Consider the following 21,631-nt stretch of genomic DNA (forward strand, 5'->3'; position numbering starts at 1 on the left):
TGCTAATTTTAACAGATTTATGATTTGTATATGAGCATTTTTAAATAAAATTACAAATTTACAGCAAGTGTTCTACATGGAAGTGAGTTTGAAAACTTTTTTTTTTTTTAAAAAAAAAGCTAATTGAAAATGTGAAAATATTCACGTTTTTGCGCATCCCACAAAGAAGTTTTTTTTTTTTTTTTTTTTTTTTTTACATGTCCACGGAAGGAGGAGGAAAGATTCGAACTAGTAACCTCCGCTTCATGAGCCATGATTCACAGCCGATTAAACTACTCCTTGGAGAAAGAAGTATGTTTTTACAAACATTAGAACACATTTTATTTTTAAAATAAAGTATTTGGGTTTGAAAAAAATAATAATAATGTGAGTAATTTTTTGGAAAACAAAGCTTATTCTTAAAGGAATAATTATTCTTTCATTTTTTAGGGGAATAAGTATTCTTTTTCTTAAAGAAACGGTTATTCTTTTTTTTTTTTTTTAATTTTTTATTTGTATTTGTATTTGTATTTGTCTTAAAAGAATAAGTATTCCTTTTCGTAAAGAAGATAATAGTTATTATAAATGAATATCTACTCCATTCCAAGAGTTTATTCTGCAAACCAAACGAGCCCTATAGTTTAAAGGATGTTTAAAGTATTACTTTTTCTAACTGCATAACTAAATTTTTAAAAATCGTAATTCTATTAACACCCTTTTAAAATCTTCATTAAAATTGTAGATTTTGAAACGATTAAACCAAACAGAAAGTAAGTAAATTTAACCAACATCGAAGCAAACTATTGAATAGCCAAACATTAATAAACATTTTTAACGATTTTTATAACCGCATGTCTGGTAATTCATAGACCAGAGTATTGGGTTGAATGCTTTATGTTTCCCAAAACTAACAATTTTAGTAATGTTTTTGCAAGGTTCTAAACAAACTAAACTATATGAAACATGGTGGTCATATTTGTTATTTTTTTATTTTTTTTATTTTTTTGTCTTTTATTTTATATTTCGAAGAATAAATATAGGATAAAGTCTACTTAACTCCCTCAAACTATCACCTTAATAACAATCTACCCCAAAACTATAAATTACGACAATTTACCCCCCAAACTACAAAAACAATGACAATGTACCCCAATTTTTTTTTTAAAAAAAAAAATGATGAAATTACCCTTACTAAAATAAAAATAAAAATACTTAAAATTATTATTATTATTTTTTTAATTTTAAGAGTATTTTTGTCTTTTCGAAAATTCTATAGGAGTAATTTCGTCATTTTGTTAGCATTGGGATACATTGTCATTGTTTTGGTAGTTTGAGGGGTAAATTGTCATTGGAGTGGTAGTTTGAAGGGGTTAAGTGGACTTTACCCATAAATATATTAATAAATAACTTAAAATTTTTAAAAATAAAATATGTGAAATTTTTATATCACATCAAAACACTTTTAAGAAAAATAAAATAATAAAAGACAGAAAATACCCTTTAAAACACATTAACAACTATAGAGATGTTTAAGATTGGTTCCTTTTATATTGTTTCTAATTCTTGAATTTTTCAAATGAACTCAAACTTATTAAGAACTTTTTTTTTAAAAAAGTTGGTTAATTCATCCAGCCTACCCCAATTTTCATATTAGAACTCTTTTAATTTGTCATACTATGTTTCAAAAATTTATTAATCAATTTATTTACGCTTTTTTGTTAAGTAATATATTTATCATTCTAAATATGACATATGATACAATTTTTTTAAAAAAAAAAAATTTCCGAGCATCAACTGGAATTAAAGTGTTTCACAATATTACAATGCAATTGATTAATCATGTTTTATTTAGTAAAAAGAAAACAAAAATATAGTTGAAAAAGACAAAAATACCCATCATTGGAATTGGATGAACCGAACAAGAAGGTACCGGAGGCAACAACGACCCGAAAGCAAAGACAGACAAAACCAGCGCTGTCCCACGTTGTGGGTTTACAGAGCTCTCTCTCTTCTCGAATTCGAAACTCTCTCTCTTTCTCTGTTTCTCTCACCGCAAAACCGCTTTTCTTCACCGGAAACCGCTTTATTTTCTCTCTGGCGGTCTCTCTCCGATCGGCTCGGGATGAGTACCGGCGAGCTCCTCAATATCGAGCCTCAAGAGCTCCAATTCCCTTGTAAGCTTTCCCAGAGGTCAAAATTTGATTTTTCTTTTGCTTTACAAAGTGAAACAAAAATGTTTGTTTTTCGGCTTTCAGATCCGTGTTTTTGTTTTCAGCTTTTCTTTTTGGTGAATTCTAATTGTTTTTGTTTATGAAATCAAAACAAAATTAAAAAAAGTTGAGTTGAGGAAGCAGATCTCGTGCTCTCTGCAGTTGTCGAATAAGACCGATAACTATGTGGCTTTCAAGGTTGGTATTTGATTAATTCACTATCAAATTTCACTGTTTCTTTTTTTTTATTTTTTATTATTATTATTTTTTTCAAATTCTTGTGGGTTATGGGGATTTTTCCGTTCTGGGTGTTCGTTATAATTTTGATTTGTGTGGAAACGGAATGGGTTTTCTTTAGGTGAAGACGACGAATCCAAAGAAGTACTGTGTGAGACCTAATACTGGAATTGTGTTGCCGAGGTCTACCTGTGATGTTATAGGTCTCTCTCTCTCTCTCTCTGCAAGAAATGATTTTGTGCTTAATTCATTAATTTGTGCTTGATGATTATTTTATTTCGTTAACTTTTTTCTGCTTTTCCCAGTTGTTATGATTATTGACTTTGTGCTTAATTAGTGAAAGCATTAGCTTTGTTAATGTATTCTCTATACGAATGAGTGATAGTATATGTGATTGTATATATCTTTTTTCGGAAATCATGTATGGTTCAGTTACAATGCAAGCACAAAAGGAGGCCCCGCTCGATAACCAATGCAAGGATAAGTTCCTGCTCCAAAGCGTGGTAGCAAGTTCTGGAGCTAACGCTAAGGATATAACCCCAGAAATGGTACTAATATTAGCAAAAATACAATCCCTTATGTGTGGTTTTTTTCAAGCTTAATTATGAAAATGTATAGATTAACCAAATGGGTTAATATTTTGTTGCTCTTTAGTTTAATAAGGAGTCAGGGCATAATGTCGAGGAGTGCAAATTGAGGGTTGTTTATGTTTCTCCACCTCGACCACCATCACCGGTTCGAGAAGGGTCAGAGGAAGGTTCTTCACCAAGGGCTTCGGTGTCTGATAACGGGAATCTGAATACTTCTGAATTTACACTGGTGAGTATTTGATAGATCAGTGTATGAATTCATAAAATTGAAGATTTAGTTTTGATTGGAAATACTCCCTTCTCTCTTTATCTGTGGATTTCCAAAAGAAAATGCAGTTCTACATTATATAAGAAAAAAAAAAATTCTTAAAAATATTTGGATAGAGAGGGAGGGCAATGTAGAGGCTTTTGGTATCCCCTCCAGTCAAGAATTGGACCTCACATACCTCTGAGTTTTTGCTGAATTATACTCCATTTTAGTTTTATAAATTTTGTTGTACACATGACTGTGATTGTAGGCCTCAAAAGCATTTGGGGATCGACACGAGCCTCAAGATAACTCCTCTGAGGTAATTTTCATTTTCCTTTTTAATATTGAAATATACAGTTGATTTCCAGTTGTTGATTATTAGAGCACTGTACTGTTGTTGGTCATAGATTGGAAGAGAAGTAATTAGAATTAGTTGTGAAGGTTGCAATGGGTTCATGCTTTCTTTTGTTTATTTGGTATGGCTTAACTAAAGGGATTTTCAACTTCTGAAGGCTTACAAAGTCAAAATTTTCTACAGTTACCACCTTATTAAAGAGTTTTAAAAAATATTGTCAGAAAGTTTGGCTTTGAAGAATTCAGCTTTGCCTGTTAATGCTTTTTAGAGGGTGCATTTTGTTTTTTGTTTGAAAAGTGGTTCTTATGTGACATAAAAGGTAAAAATACTTTCGAGTATTTTGTGTTTTGGGTTGTTGTTAATGTTTTTGTTTTGAAAAGAGAAAGCGCAAGTGAGAAGGGAAAAGTGTTGTCAAAGCCTTCTCTAAACAGTCAATACATGGGAAAATTCTTGAGTTGGGGACTTTCTGATCCTTGATTGAATTGTGTTTCGTTTAAACATTCAATGATCAGGTCCAATAAACTTAAGATGTATTTTTTCTGAGAAAATAATATCCATTAAAAATAAAAATACAATAAGGGTAGAAACCCTGACTGCTAGATCTGACCAGCAAGAAGCAATGCCTGTAAAATACTAAACAACTGGAAATGTTGCTAAAGAATATGGTAAAAAGGAAGAATAAAAAGAAGCCAATATTTTAATCTTTAGATAGATAATCACGTGGGACCTAGGAAAACAACGAACTGTCGTTAAATTGAGTTTTACTAAAACTTTAGGTTTGTTGAAATACGTCTTTTTCATCTTAGTAAAACAATAAAATACGTAATATTCAAATTTTATCTCCTTTTTTCCCAAGTATTCTTGTCAACCAAAAGAAGGCTGATTTTTTTTTTTTTTTTTTTTAACCTGGGCTAAGGGAAATGGTTAGAACTTAGAATTGTTGTAGACTCCTGTTTTTTGCATCACAATATTCTGAATATGCTACCTTTTCTTTCGTGGGTCTTAACAGTCTTTGTAGCCACTGAACTTTATGACAGAGAAAGCTTTCTTTTCTAGCTTTCGGATAGTATGATATGATGACTGTAGGTACCTTGGGGCAAGTCAGTGAAATGTAATTTACATGCATGCATGCATGCACATATTTATGCATATGGATGGACGTATGTATACATATACCTTTAATATGTTTATTTATCTATATGACCATTTAGGAGGAAGCCTGCAATCTTACTGGGAATCTTTTAAGCCTCCCCTGAGCCATTTGATTTAATTGATGTGACAGCATTCAATGGCCCTGTTTCTGATTTTGCTTAATTACTCAATTCCGACCATTTGATCATGTGAGCTTGCTGCCAACAGAACTAGTCTGGAATTGTTTTCCTATGCTACCTTTGGGTTCCAAATAACTAATTACTACATGCTTGTTGCTTGAAATGAAAATAAAACAAAATTGGAAAAATACCTAGTAAAAAGTTTGTAATTCCATTAAAGCATGTCTCCTTTGATGTTTCTGTCCTTAAAATTTTGGCCATTAATCGAACGATGTTTTTACACTGATGTCCAATGAACTTGAATGTTATATCAGCTTGTATGTGCAGTTCTTTTTGGTGCCATTTTGCAATTACTAACCAAATTTATTTTTATGTTCATTAGCATTTACATTCATTCCCATTCTTTTGCCCAATCATTAGTACCCTTGAAAAGAAATTTACTGGTATTGTGCATTGGAGGTTGTTTCTTAATCATGGGAAGAACTTGATGAATCAATTTCTGGGATATTGATAGTACTAATTTGTACTTACTTTGAGTATATTTGTGATTCCAGGCAAGGGCTCTTATTTCAAAGCTGACTGAGGAGAAAAATTCTGCTATTCAGCAAAATAACAAGATTCAGCAAGAACTGGTGAGGGATTTTTCATCTCAAATAATTTTAACTTTTGTTGCTGAAGTGCTTCTAAGCAAATCCTTATTTTCTAAATATATGCTTAGTGCAAGAGACATGGATATGAGAAAAGCCAAAAAATAATCATCTGGATTTATGTTTGAGCATAACAGCCCCATAAATAATACTTATAAGCATTCGTTTTGTACCTTTCTTGATCCAGTGTTTACAAAAGATCAACATATGTTAGCATGATGTACTAATTGACTTATAATATTCTGTTATGATGTAATGGGAGGGATTATTTGGTCTTTGAATGCTTCTGAAAATAACTGATTTGTGAATTTCATTAGTTGTTATAACTAACAGAGTTATAGTTAATTTCTTATCATTTTTACTGATGACAATCTTGAAATGCTTATCATTTCAATAATTTTTACTTCTTGAAATGCTTAGTCACAATCTTGAAATGCTTATCATTTTTAGAGATCTTAGTATAAGAGATATTAGCGTATATAAATCGTCTTTAATCAGTTTCCTCCACCACCAAACGTACATCCACAATTGAGGGAATTATGCAACCTTGAAAACTACTCTGTAATGAAAAATGCTACAAGCACAAATTTCCACTTTTACACTCCTAAGTGCTTACTTCTTAACATGGCAGTTGCAGAAAGAGAGTAAGCAAATAAGATTTAAAAACCATGTAGTGGAAAGCTTACTTGACAACTGCCACATTAGGGAATAAGCACTTGGGAGTTAAAAGTGGGAGTTTGTGCAATATTTCTCTTACGTAATTAGCACAGATAGAAATGGTCTTCCATGTTTGTTGTATTTCATCAAATTAAAGGAACAGCTTATTGTCCAGTAATAGTGGTGGCTCTTTTATATTTCATTTTGCTACCCACAAAACCAAGGGGTCATCCTGATAAGCAATTACATAAATATTGTTAAAATTAGATTAATTGATGGGCAGAGTGACAATAACCCTTTATGATTGCAGATCCTTTGAATAGTGGTTATTTACTTTCTAGTTCTTTCCATAGTTAATGTAGCAGCACTGATGGACTGACTTTGAGACTTGTGCAGGAGCTCTTGAGGCGAGAAGCCAGCAGAAGCCGTGGTGGTATCCCGCTGCTGTACGTGTTTCTCATCGGCTTGGTTGGCATTATTTTGGGGTATCTTATGAAGAAGACATGACCAATTGAGTTAATCCTTTATTCCTCCGGGTTACCTCTCCTCTGTGGCAAACGAAATGTAGAAAAGCCAGAAGAAAGCAGGTTGTGTGACTGACAGAGTCTTGTTTGTTGTATTACCAAGCTTGTTACACTAGGAAATATTGGAGATGTATTAGCAGGTATTGACAGTAGAAAACATGGTTAATGGGTTTTACTGGTTATGTAATTTCCCCAGCAGAACTCTTCATTATTCATTGTGTGACCCACTTTTTCGTGAACATATCTTTTACTGTTTACCCTCTTCCCTTTTTTGTATTTTTTCGGTTGAATCCCGAATGGTTATCGACTGGTTGAATTTCCTTCTGGTCTTTTGAACACAGCTCTTTCCACTGTTATTTGTACTTTTGAGGTAAAATGCATGAAATGGCAGTGATTGAAACTTTTTTGAAATGCATGTTTATGACATGCCATGTACACGCATTTGTTTTTGATTTTATTGGTCGATTTCTGATTCATTCATGTTTAACCAATTGTCCAAATTGTCCAATCATTAATTGTCATTTTTTTTTCCAAAACCTCTTTCATTGTCCTGTTTTTGGTCGTTTTGTTTTTTGGTTTTGAAAACTTTTTCAATCACTTACTCTTTTAGACCACAAATGTGTCATTCGACTTGCAAGTGAGTTTTTGGACGAACTTCCCAAAATGCCTCCCTTTATTGAAATTGGTTTGCTAAAATTATCCCTAAAAACTACTAAAACATAAAAACAATCTTATAAAAGACGCTAAATGGGTGGCGGAATTACCCCTACATATTGTGATTTAACCACCCCAAACCATCCCCTCATAACTAAGGGTTTGTTTGGCCACTCCTTTGGGTTTTTTTTTTTTTTTTTTAAAAAAAAATATTTAAAGTAAACAAATTTACGTGTGGCACAAGCTACACATTTTCCAGTCAATTTGATGAAAAATGCTAATGGAATGTGTTTATTATAACAAAATGGTAGTAGGAGAAAGATGTGTCAGTTTTGAAGTTTGAAAAAGTTGGATTCCATTTGTTTCGGCATAAAATGATTTAAAAAAAATATCTTTTGTATTTTATGGTGTTTGGTACGATGCAAAATAGTACTTAGACTGAAATCATTTTTTTTTTTTTTTTGAGAAAACTGAAATCATTTTTAGTTGACTAGAAAACCCTTCATTAATCACTATAAATTTGTTTTCAATTTTAAAAACCATAAAGCATCTTCATAACTCACTCTGACACTCAACCCAACTCCAAACCTCTTATTCTCGCTCAACCCTCGCCCTCAACCCAACTCTAGAGCTCCTCTCTCTCTCTTTGCTAGCACATCTCCTCTCTCTCAGGGATCACTCAGCGATCACATCTCTCTTCTCTGCATCTCAAGATATCTTCTTTATCGGCTTCTGCATTTCAAGTGCTCTTATTTCTTTTTAGATTTGTACTTTTCGATGGTTCGAATATTTGTTTTGATGGAAAAAGTATTGACTTGTGATTATTGTTAAATTTTGGGGAAGAATGCGTATCTATTGGATTTTGTTAAGTTTTTAATTTTGTTATGCTTCATGCCCTTTGGTATATCCATGGAGATTATTGAGAGTGTTGGTGATGCTATCAGTATTTATTTGAAACCGCTGCTTGCTTGGAGGGTTTAGAGCCAATCCGTGGAGGTTCTTTGCATATTTGGGAACTTTCACGTTCCCATTAATCACTTCTAAAAATTTTATTAGTTATTTCACTTGTGTATTTGCCATTTTTGGGAGATTTTGACAAAATTTAAGAGTTAATGGTTCCATAAAAACATTTTCCGACGGAAAACATTTTACATCTAAACCAATGAGGCCTAAGTATCAAAAGGGTGTAAATTTGAGGGGCCAAGTGTATTTATCCCCTTTTATACTTGTCTACTTGCACTCAAAGTTCTTGCCTAAGCATATAGAAATTAAATGTTTGATCCCAATACTCTTTTAATTCCTAAGCCCAGTTCATCTTCAAATAATTTTAGCCACTTAACTTAGATAATAAATTTCTTGGCTTATGTTTTATTAAAATAAAATAACCTAAATAAATAAATACATAATTGAAACTCAAAGCCAATAGTCAGCTTACATCAACTCAAATAAGGACTTAACGTCAATAATACAATTAGCTCCAATAGGTTTGTGACCCTATCTTCCATGACATGTAAGATGACACTATTAATCACAATTAAGTTAACTAAATAATTGTGGTTGCATTCTAATTTATATTTTTAATTTAAATGAATTAATCATCGTGACATACTTACTCATTTTATATTGCAATTCTATGGAATCATTTTGTAGTTGAACCAAAATCCATATACTAGCATTTCTCTTATTATAACTATTCTATCTTCTTCTTTTTTTGGTAAGAACTGTTCTATCTTAATATGTGTGGAAAAGGTATATATATATATATATATATATATATATAAAGGAGTTGTGCGCGAGGTTAGCAAGGAGTTATTTTATAATTAAAATTTTATTTTAGTATATTTAACTCCATATATAATGTAGCTTATCATATGTTTTAAATAAAATAAAATAAAATAATATAATATAATACAATAAAATAAAAAGGGAGGGGCAAGATGGTGGTCTAGAAGAGTCCCATTTTAATATGAAAAATGCTTGGTTGCATTAAAAAGTCCATGTGTTTTGGCCATATAAATCCTAGGTGGCAAAGGGCACGTAGCCTCATTTTAATTTTTTATTGTTTATAATCTTTTAATTTTAAAATCAAGATTAAAATGATAAAAAATTAATAAAAAAAAATATTTAAAAAGAGGAAGGGGTGGTTGGCAACCCCAGTTGAGTGTTGGGGGTGGTCCACCCCCAAGGGCCGGTTAGGGGAAGCCATCCCCATGGCCCTTGGGGGTGGATGGGCCACCCCCCATCCACCCCCAAGGGCCAAAAAGAAAAAAAAGAAAAAAATTAAAGGGTTTCGTGGGTTTGGCCCTTGGGGGTGGCCGATTCACCCCCTAGGGCCATAGGGGTGGCTTCGACCGGCCGCTTGGGGTGGCCAAAACTCACCAAGCCCATTAATTTTTTTTTTTTTGGTGAGTTTAGCCCTTGGGGATGGTTCGGCCACCCCATAGCCCTTTGAGGGTGGCCAAACCACCCCTAAGTAGCCAGTGGGGGTAGTTGAAGCTATCCCCATGGCCCTTGGCACCCCCAAGGGCTATGGGGGTGGCTTCGGGCACTCCCAACCAGTTCTTGGGGTGATTCGGCTATATGTTCTCCAGAAGCTAAAGAACGTAAATGATGCAGACGACTTGCTGGATGATTTCTCCACTGAATCTCTACGGCGAGAAATCACGGATGCGGAAGAGATGATTTCAACGCTCAAAACTGTGCTTCTGGATGCGGAGGAGTTGCAGGCTGGGAGCAATGAAGTTAAAGATAGGGCTAGAAATCATGGCGCATGTTAAGCAAACGAAAAAGGTACGTGTCTTGTTTTCCAAATCAAACCACCTATTTTATGCTCTTAAAAAAAATGGTTAAATATAAATTCAGTCTTTGTGGTTTACCTGATTTGCAATTAACTTCTTGTAGTATTAAAATGAACTTAAAGGTTTCTGAGATATGCCAAAAAAATAATTTAGTCCCTACAGTTAAATTTTGTTCACTGACTTAACAGATTATAATAGCTTAAAATATTAGAGCCAATATAATTGTGATACTTGTCATATTTAAGTTAGTGTCATACTAAGTGAATTTGTTAAATAAGTGGATGAAATTTGATTGTAGAGACTAAATTATATTTTTGGCATACCTCAGGGACCTTTGAGTTCATTTTGATACTACAAAGAGTTAATTGTAAATCAGGTAAACTATAAGGGCTGAATTTACATTTTTCCCTAAAAAAAAAAAAGAAAAATGCTGCAGCTCCTTTAATACAGCCAAACACGGCAAGTCGTCCAGTTCAAAATTTAAATTGAACAGCGGCAAGTCGTTGGTCCACCGCCTTTAGCTAAGGCGGTGGACCTAAGTCGGTGGCATTGGCTTCTATATAAGGGCCATGGCTTCAAGAGGGAGTGAAACAGAGAGTGGGAGTGAAACAGAGAGTCAAGAGGAAGTGAAAGTCACAGTGAAGTCGTCTCTCGTTCTTGTTTTTCTTCAAGAGGGAGTGAATGATGATGATGCCGGTGGGATTTCGTTTTGAGCCCACCGATGAAGAGCTCGTAGGCTTCTATTTGTTGAACAAGGCAAGGGGAGAAGATGTGGGTTGGGATGGCATTCGAGATTTTGATATTTATGGTGAAAAGGCTCCCTGGCAATTCTGTGGTGATCAGGAGGAGAAGCTTTACGTTTTTACCCGCCTAAAAAAACTAAGCAAAAATCGTGTGGCACGAACAGCGGGGTGCGGTGTTTGGCATGAGAATTCTTCCGACAAAATCTATGATGCTCAGGGTGATGTTATTGGAGCCAGGAAACTCTTCTGTTTCAAGGTGAAGAAACAGAAATCCAACTGGTTAATGCACGAGTTCTCATTAGTTGGGGGGGGAGAACGGACGACTGACTGGGTCCTGTGCACCATCCAAAAGAAAGAATCAAGATCAAGAGCTGGCGTTAAAAGATGCTTTCAAGATCAGTCTTCTCCCACCATCATCTCTGTGGAAACTCCATGTCCATGCTATGACGAAGAGGACGGATCCCAGCAGAGAAAGAAGATGCGCTGCGATGTCGAATGTGAAGGGCCTCAAGCCACTTGGACTCCATCAGAATGTCCATCTGAATTTGGAACGCCTCAGTCTGAATTGGAAACCCCTCTGGGCTGTCTACCACAAGGCTGTCTACCACCAGCTAGTGATAACTCTGATTCTGAGTTTAGTGTTTCATATGAATATTTGGAAACCTTGATGAGCTGTAATGATGACTCTGCGTCTGAGTTTTATGCTTCATACGGTTATCTGCCGCCACCGCCTTCCCCTGTGGGTGGACATCTGCCGCTTGATGCATGGGTGGATTCTTTCTTGGGATCCTGAGTTTGCTACCTTACTTGCCTAGCACTTTGTGAATGATCAAAAAACAGAGAGCCAACCAAAACTCTGTTTCACAGTTGGTGTCGGTTAGGATAGGAAAAGATTGTAAATTTTTTTTGTTTGTTCGATTTTTTTGGAGCACATTGGTGAACTTGTTCCTTATTTTTGTTATGGGATATCCACTTTGTCAACTTTGGTCGAAATATCTCTTCTCTTGAAAAGTGTTGTCAAAGCCTTCTTTACTAATACTTTAGGTTTATTGAAATACGTCTTTTTTTTTTTCCCAAGTTTTCTTGTCAACCAAAAGAAGGCTGATTTTAATTTTAGTTAATTTTATTTTTTTAAAAAGACTCTATTCATCATATGATGTGTGCTATATCTATAATATGGAAATTTCATATGCTGCCAACTTTGCTCAGTCAATGTACTACACATCTAAATTATGTCTTAACTCGCAAGGGAAATGGTTAGAATTGTTGTAGACTCCTGTTTTTTGCATCACAATATTCTGAATATGCTACCTTTTCTTTTGTGGGTCTTAACAGTGTTTGTAGCCACTGAGCTTTATGAGAGAGAAAGCTTTCATTTCTAGCTTTCGGATAGTGTGATATGATGACTGTAGGTACCTTGGGGCAAGTCCGTGAAATGTAATTTACATGCATGCATGCACACACATATTTATGCAAATGGATGGACATATGTACACATACATATACCTTGTATATGTTTATTTATGTATATGACCATTTAGGAGGAAGTCTGCCATCTTACTGGGAATCTTGTAAGCCTCCCCTGAGCCATTTGATTTAATTGATGTTACACCATTCAATGGCCCTGTTTCTGATTTTGCTTAATTACTCAATTCAGACCATTTGATCATGTGAGCTTGCTGCCAGCAGAACTAGTCTGGAATTGTTTTCCTATGCTACCTTTGGGTTCCAAAGAACTAATTACTACATGCTTGTTGCTTGAAATGAAAATAAAACAAAATTGGAAAAACACCTGTCTACTTTTAAAGCATGTCTCCTTTTAAAGAACTACTTTTAAAGCATGTCTCCTTTATATTTTTATCCATAAATCAAAATTTATGGGTTTGGCCATAGGGGTGGCCGAACCACCCCCTAGGGGCATGGAGTGGCTTCGGTCACCCCCAACCAAACCTTGGGGGTGGCTTCGGCCACCCCATGGCTGAGCTGGGGTGGCCGGCCACCTACTCCATATTTTTAATTTTTTTTTTAATTATTTTATTTTACATTTATTTTATTTTAAATTAAATAATATTTTATTATTTTATATTGAGTGGAACACGTGGCGAGTTTTAAACGGTTAGATGAAATTAGACGGTTCACATTAACAAAAAACCTGATGGACAATTCCCCAGCTATTGCTAGGGATCCTGATCCCACTATAAATTGATTTCCAATTTTAAAAATTGTAAAACATCTCCCCACTCACTCTCACACTCAATTCGGCTCCAAACCTCTCATTCTCGCTCAACCCAACTCTAGAGCTCTTCTCTCTCTCTTTGTTAGCACATCTCCTCTATCAGGGATCTCGTCTCTCTTTGACTTCTGCATCTTAAGATTTCTTCTTTCTCGACTTCTACGTTTCAAGTACTTCTCTTTTTTTTTTTTTTTTGTAAGAAGTACTTCTCTTTTTAGATATGTACTTTTTGATTGTTCGAATATCTGTTTTGATGGAAAAAGCACCGACTTTTGATTGTTGTTAAATTGTGGGGAAGAAGGTGTATCTATTGGATTTTGTTAAGTTTTAATTTTCTTGTGCTTCATGCCCTTTGGTACATACATCGACCAGGATTCACAGTCAAATTCAATCTGCATTATCCTACAACCACTGGCATTCATATATGTATGAATTATGACCATCATCCCAACTCAACAATCAAAGATAGACAATCAACACACTTTACAAGTAAGAATGAAAACATCACTAGCTTCAACTTGAACCAAAAAAAAAAAAAAAATCCTGGAAACACGGTTAAATCATTGCAGATTGGTTGCAGAGCATGATGTGTTGCTGGGCTTGAAAAACCTACTTGCCTGTAGGGAAAGAAAGGGGTGGAAATTATCAGGTTATCCTGATTTTTGGTAAAAAATAAAGCAAAGAAAGAAAAGAAACCAATGAATAGATCATGTGCATCGGCGAGTAAAAACTTCATATAACAACACATCACCACTCCATCCACACCTTCATCATACCTGGAAAATCGATCTGTACAACTAGATTGTTAATACTTTGAACCCATCAAGAATTTTCAGGCCCTTTTATCATGTTGCATCGACTGGCAATCTTTCGAAAATCATCAAGACTTAGCTGCAATAAAACTAGTTAGCAAAAATAGAAATTGTATTCAACAGAAATTCTGAATACTTTTTATACAAAGGGAAACTCTTACAAGCCTCAGTCGACAGAGCAATCTAAGAGAATTTTATCTCTTTATCTTCTTTTTATTTTTATTTTTTGGAGAAAATGCTGAAACATGAATTACTAAAGTAAACTAGGTAGAATCTTAAACACATCGAGACTAGTATACATGTTTACCATTTACATAAATATCCCAACACATTTGTGTCGAAGTGCGCAAGCGAGAAGAAATAAAATATTTTGTTATTTGTGTCCAGAGCTCTACAGTCTACAGAAATTTGAAGTTTGTCTAGCTGAACAAAGTGACTTTATTTCTTTCTTTTCCTTTTCCACGCACCATATTAATAACTAGGCCGAGGATCAAACGAGAAGCTCTCACAAAAGTGCCAAATAAAGAGTCCCAATTTCCATCTCGATCTACAAACTTCAATTACTTCTCTACCCTTTCTTAACTTTATGTTTTTGCTGATTTACGAACAATTTATAAGAAGAAAATTACTAGTGCTATTTTTTAAAATATTAATTGAAGAAATAAAGCCTAAAAGCAGAAGGAACTGACCTTCCCATCTCCATCACTATCAAAGCATCGGATCATATCAGCCAACTCCTTCTCAGTCCACAGAAAATCATGAGCCATTGCTACTCTTTCTATATCCCTCATAGTTATGCTCCCCTTCCATTCACCTGCATGCCAATATTCCTCCATCAATGACCAAAATTTCTTCAAGAAAAACAGACCAATACCATAAACAGGGATATTGCCTCTTTTTGGCTGGTTAAGATTTGAAATTAAAGCCCATTCAGTCCAATTAAAATGAAATAAGTTTCAATTAAACTTACAGAAATGAAGTCACAGCATAAGTTGAAGAACTCTCATATTTTTCATTGTATTATACAACATATATTCTAATACAAACCTTACACTCACACCTGCATTTTTCAAACCTTTGAATTTTTTTATTATTATTATTTTTTTGATCTTAGTATAGCTCCCCATTTATTGGACCTTTGAACGCTTATGAAAACCTCTCTCCCCCCATATCTATCACTTTCCACAAGCATATACACACAAAAGACAGTGGTGGCAGAAATTACCATCAAACTGAAAGAAGTTCACGACCAGTTCATCTTCAGTCATTTGCAGCCGACTAGCAAACTGCTGACCAGAAATCAAAAGCAAACCATCATAAGACAGTAAGAGGAAGAAGAGGCAAAAGATCTGCGAGTGGCATACTAATCTAAAGCCCAAAACAAACCGATTTTTTTCTCTTCCTCCTTCCTGTATCTTCCTGAACGCGAGTATTTCCCTTATTTTCATTAGGAGTAGCATTCACTACATCAGTTTCAGCACATTTTGAAGGCTCACAATGTACCACACCTGAAACTCCAGCAGAACCTTGTAGAGACAGAGCAATTGCCTGCATATGGATGCTACAGAATTAGCATCCTGTACAATCATGTAGGACCATCATTGCAGCAGTTGGTTAATGGTTTATATTGAAACAGAAATTCAACCTAAGTACTAGCAGCAAATGCCCTATATGCCATTCCCTTCCCTATGTTTAGGGAAAATTTCAAAAAAACCACAAAAACTTACTCACATCAGATTCCCTACATTTAACCAACATTCAATGGTTGCTACAGTGTTTCCCAATGTGTAGGGAACCCAAAGTGGTTCCCTACACATTATTTTAATATAAATATTTATCTTTCCTCTATTTTCTTTCATCTTTTTGTCTTTAATTGAGAATTGTGTTGGGATTTTGTGAAAAAAAGTGAGGGTAGGTAGGGAACTTATATTTTGTAAATATATAATATTTTAATGGTATAGGAAAATGTAAATAAAGCTATTGTGAAATATATTTTTATAGGGAAGCAAAAAGTAGTTTTGTTCTCTAAACTTGGGGAAAATCAAAAGGAAGCTGCTGCTAGTGCTCTAAACCTGCCAAAGTAAAAGAATATTTATCAAAGAAGCTTGAAACGTACCTGCTTCAGTGCATCACCAATGTAATCTGACTCACTCGAACACTTTTGAGCAGGAACTTTCTTCTTAGGTTTTGAAACTATATTCTTCACCTGGAGCAAAAGCAAAGCAAAAGGAGAGTATTCAGAAAATAGGTCATAGCAGAGCCTATAGCTAAGCATCTTAGATAATTACTGAAAGCACGCGCCGCCCATTACAGCAGTGAAACTTACTCCCACACCAATTTAATGAAAGCTACCTTGCAACACTTTATACTAATTATTTTTCCCCCGTAAAGGGTAGCTTCATCAGGGTTCCTTCTCTTACTCTAAGGTGATATTGAAGCATATGTCTTACTATGAAGCTTGATTGAAGTCTTCTTAAAAATGAAATGCACATGAAATTGCAGAAGGAAACCATATTTCAAGTCCCTTTCACAAATGTTATCATCTATTGCTTATCAGTGTTGTTCTGTGACATCTGACTATGTGGGTTTCTTTCATTTCTTTTGTAATAAACAAAAAAAATTATATTAAAGAGCATTCGTGGTTAAAGCTTTGATTGGAAGTATCCAAAGCTCTCTCTTAGTCACTGCAAGAGCTCCTTGGGACTGGTTTTCACAAAAATATAGAACAAACCAGTTGGGAAATAAATAAAGTAGCAAATTGAAACCGAAAAAAGAAATTTTTTTAAAAGTAAATCACACACACACAGAGACAACGCACAGAGATTAAAGAGCAGACCTTCTTTCTACGTGACCCAGAAGATGTTTCATCTAAATAGTCTTCATCATCATCATCAGTCTCTTCATCTCCGCTCGAAGAACTCGGTCCCTCCTCCACCTTATCAAGCCTATAATCCTCATCCTCATCATCATCATCATCATCATCAACCTTTGCTTTCCCCTTCTTTTTATTCATCTTCTCGCTCACCTTTTGAGCGGAACCCCACAACTTAGAAGCAATCTTGGGCAGGCCCAGAGCCACCATTCTCGACCTGTTCTCCGAAATTCTCGACAGCCTCTGTCTCTCGTACTCGGTACTCTGCGACGCCATTGCTGGGGGCTTCTTCACTGTCTTCGGGTTCTGGTTGGGCATTTCGGGTTAACGGGTGTTATGCGAGATCTGAAATTATTCTATACTTCGGCAAAATTTTCTATTTTAATCGGGAGGAGTCATAACTAAAAATTAGTCATTAATTAGCGCTTTACAAAATAATAATAATAATAAACCATGATTTTTACGGCCACCTCGTTCAATTTATTTATTTTTTTTTAGAACTTCGTTCAAATTGTTTAACCATAGTACAAAAGTCTATTAAATTCGTTTTTAAATAAAAGAAAGTCTATTAAATAGAATTGGAATCGGCTGGGGTCAATATTTTATGAAGCGGAGATCACTAATTCGAGCATTCGTCATCCTTTCACTCTTTTTGTGTGAACATGTTTAAAAAAAAAAAAAAAAAAAAGAAATAGTAGGGATACCAAATCACACATTGCTGTGAATATTTTTGTGTGTAACTTGAATATGTATGAGTTTGGATTATAATATAAATAAATAAATATATATTAATTTTGTTAGAATATATTATTTCATTTGTTATAATATTTTATAGAGAAAAGTACACTTTACCCACTCAAGTTTGGGGCGATTTTCAATTCGACCACCAATGTTTCAATTTTTACAATGCACCTCCCCCCAAACTTGCAATGTTTTTTTCAATTCGACTAATTTCATCACAAAATTCTCATATTGCCCATAATTTTTTTTTTTTTTTTTAAAAAAAAAAAAATTAAAAAAATATACAGCCACCCCCTAAAAAATTTGCAAGTTTGGGGGGGTGCATTGCAAGAATTGAAAATCTCCCAAACTTTGGGGGGATAAAGTGTAATTTTTCCTATTTTATATTTCCTTTATGTAATTTGCAATGTAGGGCTTATTTATTTTCTTATGTATTTTAAGTATGGTTGTAAATAAATCAGTCTGTTATGCAATCCGCTCGGTTTAACTAAACTCGAACTCAAGTTTGATATTGTACAAATCCACTCGTTGTAGAAACTCGTTCAATTAGTAAATGATACATATAGTGGCAAAGCCAGATCTTGGTTCAAAGGGGGCAAGGACTAATTTTTTTTTTAAAAAAAAAATTGATTAAAAATATTAATAAATAGAAAATTCAATAAAAATTATTTATGATTTAAAATATATATAAATGTAACTTGCAATTGATTTTGTTATGTATATCCTTGACAATTTTTCATATTTCATAATTGTTAAATTTACATTGACACGAGCTCCTTTTAAATTAATTAGAACTTAATGAAACTATTATTCTCCATAATCTCAAGTAATTACAATTATATATTTCATATATATATATATAAACAACTATTTGCTCAAGGAAAAAACAACTAATTTAAAATAACAATCAAAATATAAAACTTACATATAATTTTTTTTTAATTTAATAATAAACTTAAAAATAAATCAGTATAAAAATACAACATATTTGAAACTTTCCAAAGGAGAGAAATCGTAAAAATAAATAAATAAATAAATTAGAGGGTAAACTTTGACCTCTTTCTTTTCACCGTAGAGTACACCTCCTACAAAATAAAAACTAGCTACTTCTGTGGTTTGTTTTTTCTAGTAAATTTTTAAGCAAGTTTGAAGATATATGTTTGGTTGTTTGGAAATATTTTTGAAGGAATTGAAGTATTTTTTTTTCTTTTATTTTTTTGTAAAAAAAAAAAAAAAAAAAAAAAAACTAAACAGTGGTTTTAAATCACGCTAACGCAGTCCCAAAAGGGTAGCTCAATCAGCGGTAGACCACGTCTAATGAAGCGGAGGTCACTAGTTTGAATCCCTCATTTTCCTTTCCTTATGTGGACATGTCAAAAAAAAAAAAAAAAAAAAAATCACGCCATTGCAACATCATGTTTAAAAGTTAAAATGCAGCAGTTTCTAGATGCCAAGGAAATCACACCACGCCAACACGTTTTATTAAAGACTTTAATGAAACAGAACGTTTTAGCAAGAGATTTTAACGCAGCGTTTCATTCGTCTTCCTTCTTAGAAGAGTCAACATGTTAACCTAAAACCTTCTGAAACTTAAAAATCTAATATGGTGAAAGCATTAAAGACCAAATCTCAGTCTTCCTAATCTTGGAAATGCCTTGCCCGAGTAATGTAGATGCCCATGACAAGTTATTGAGGGCGGGCAACCAAGCTATTTGGAAAATATTTTGCTGGGGTAATTGAAAATTTTGAGGGTTATATGTCCCTTGGCTCCGCCCCTATTATGACCATCACAGTTTTGAAACACATTGTTGTCATAAAGAGCGTTAAGTATACATATAAGCACATTTCTATATTTGTACCCATACGACGTGGGACACCACATTTAAAAATTGATCCCAAAATATTTTTAAATCTAAATGAAAAAGCCGTTCATAGTGCGAATTATAGGCTAGCTAGCATAAATCTTGAATACATTTATTAATTAAATTCATTTGTTACACCACATTACACACACACACACACATATATATATATAACAACTTATTAGATGACAAGATAAAGAAAACAAAGATGGGTAGACAACTTGCTTCTTGCTTCTTGCTGACAGAGTTGCTAAAAGGATAAAACTTGTTGGTAGTTGATACTTTTGCCACGGTGATGATGAGTGATAACTTTCTTCGGCAATTTCTGCATCGATTCTAAGTATAATAATGAAAACAGCAGCACCATAAAAGCAGATGAAATGTTTTTAGGCAACTTTAACAACTCAATAAAGTCCTAGAATGCATCTAAACGACAAATACACAATGACCTTAAATCCAAAATTCTATTAATAAAGCAATTGTCTAAATGTAAGCATTGAAGAAGTTCTAAATCATAACATATAGACTTGTAGGATCACCAGAGTTATATTGAATAGTTTGCAGTTCTGGAGTGTGAACCATGTTAGAAGAGGGGCCAAGGAAGTTTCAATGGATGAACAAATTCACAATGAGAAAGACATTGTAATGGCTGAACGCAGTATTATGGATAAGTGCAATATGTGCAATATGGATAAGTTTTTCGGAAAGTCTTGGTTTAAAGCGGTCACGTGCCACGCACGTAACTTGGTTTCCGTCCAAATAGACGGATGATATTTTTTGCCAATGTCAGATACATTGCGGGGGTCTTTCGTCGATTTTTAAACATTAGGCGCCAAAACACAAATGTGTGGATACTTTGGGTAAAATTTATTTTCCAAAAAATAAAAATAAAAAAATAAATTCAATGTTGAACATAGTTTTGTTGGCCTTCAATAGAATTTGGTAAAGTCACATATTAAAAAAAATCTCATCTCGAACAAAGCATCTTACTCAAATAAATAATTGAAAAATATAACTATTTATTTATATATATATATATATATATATATATATATATATATTGATCTTCAATAGCATCGTTACATCACCTTATATTGACCTACCAGCTTTATTATAGATAAACATAAACACAAGCAAACTTGATGAACAACAGAGGATTGGTGATCAATCACAAACAGAGCAAATAAATAAAGCTTAGAAATAAAAGAACATGTAATCAACAAAAACACTCTTATTATCAGCAGAGTCCTTATAGCAGAAGAACTCCAACTTCAACCATGAGAAACAATTAATCATGCTGAGAGACGTGAGTTTGACGGCTTCTTGTTGACAACTGTTGGTAGTTGCATTGAAATCTACTGGTGATTTAAACTGGACTTTGTCAATTTCTGCATCAAGGCTTCAGAGAGGATGTTGGGTTTAGTATTGGTCTAGCTATCATACAATAATAATAATAAAAATAGTAATAATAATAATAATAATGATAACCATAAATACACCATGTCTAAAATCCACAAGAACCTTAAATTCACATTGCAATAGAAGAGAAATCAACTTTTATTAATAAAGTGATTGTCTAAATGTAAGCATTGAAGAAGTTATAAATCATAAGATATACATTTGTGGAGATTACAAAAAAAAAAAAAAAAAAAAAAAAAAAAAGGAAGAAAAATCAATATCTAAATTCCATAATCTATGTTGCCATCAAATCATTTTGAAGGTATGATCAAGTAGGATGCCACATTTGGTTGCCCATTTCTACTATTTTTCTAGCCACAAGAAAGGTAAAAATATTTTCGTTTATTCTTGTAAAATACAAGAATCAAAATGAATTATCTACGATAAAAGAATCTTGCATGTGTCAAATATATGCTTCATCGTCCTTCAAGAATCAAGAACCCACTTAGAGCTTGTTTGTGATTGCATTTGAGAAATAGAACTTTTAAGCCAAAAACAGTTTTTTGGCAAAAACTTTATTTTTAAGCTTTTGCCAAAAATGTTTTTTAGTCATTTTAGGCATTTTGAACCCTTAAAAGCACTTTTAATTTGTTTTACTAAACTATTTTTTTTTTTTCAAACGGACTTTTTGAGTGTTAAACGCACATTTAAACCTCTCAAACTCACAGCTAAATAGACTCTTAATCATTCATTGGAAGCTCGCTTCTCCGAATAGCTTGAACAAGATGGCATTTATGA

At 33.7% G+C, this 21,631-nt stretch overlaps 3 protein-coding genes across 6 annotated transcripts; 2 read left to right on the forward strand and 1 right to left on the reverse strand.

Moving 5' to 3' along the window:
* The first annotated feature begins 1,939 nt into the window (after window positions 1-1,939).
* On the forward strand, window positions 1,940-7,060 carry LOC132164399 (vesicle-associated protein 1-2). The gene is made up of 8 exons (XM_059574912.2): window positions 1,940-2,153; window positions 2,317-2,387; window positions 2,548-2,629; window positions 2,859-2,974; window positions 3,081-3,245; window positions 3,535-3,585; window positions 5,447-5,524; window positions 6,593-7,060. Exons 1-8 carry the CDS (start codon window positions 2,102-2,104, stop codon window positions 6,701-6,703), a joined length of 726 nt encoding a protein of 241 aa, XP_059430895.1. The 5' UTR covers window positions 1,940-2,101; the 3' UTR covers window positions 6,704-7,060.
* Window positions 7,061-10,856: 3,796 nt separating this feature from the next.
* LOC132172073 (NAC domain-containing protein 19-like) lies at window positions 10,857-11,708 on the forward strand. Its single transcript, XM_059583510.2, has one exon. The coding sequence runs from the start codon at window positions 10,857-10,859 to the stop codon at window positions 11,706-11,708; it is 852 nt and encodes a 283-aa protein (XP_059439493.2).
* Window positions 11,709-13,534: 1,826 nt separating this feature from the next.
* On the reverse strand, window positions 13,535-17,454 carry LOC132189836 (uncharacterized). 4 transcript variants are annotated; one of them, XR_009441066.2, is made up of 7 exons: window positions 16,797-17,454; window positions 16,077-16,166; window positions 15,347-15,508; window positions 15,186-15,249; window positions 14,650-14,774; window positions 13,914-14,039; window positions 13,535-13,765 (listed from the first exon to the last, which is right to left on the reverse strand). XR_009441066.2 is itself a non-coding variant. In XM_059604657.2 (7 exons), exons 1-6 carry the CDS (start codon window positions 17,148-17,150, stop codon window positions 13,971-13,973), a joined length of 861 nt encoding a protein of 286 aa, XP_059460640.1. In that variant the 5' UTR covers window positions 17,151-17,454; the 3' UTR covers window positions 13,535-13,765; window positions 13,925-13,970. The 4 variants fall into 4 exon arrangements, 3 of the variants coding, with proteins under 3 accessions (XP_059460640.1, XP_059460631.1, XP_059460647.1); XM_059604657.2 differs by having other exon boundaries at window positions 13,925-14,039; window positions 15,186-15,246; XM_059604648.2 differs by having other exon boundaries at window positions 13,925-14,039.
* Between the last annotated feature and the right edge of the window lie 4,177 nt (window positions 17,455-21,631).

Source organism: Corylus avellana, chromosome 2 (genome assembly GCF_965113065.1).
Source record: "Corylus avellana chromosome 2, dhCorAvel1.hap1.2, whole genome shotgun sequence".
NCBI classification, from domain to species: domain Eukaryota; kingdom Viridiplantae; phylum Streptophyta; class Magnoliopsida; order Fagales; family Betulaceae; genus Corylus; species Corylus avellana.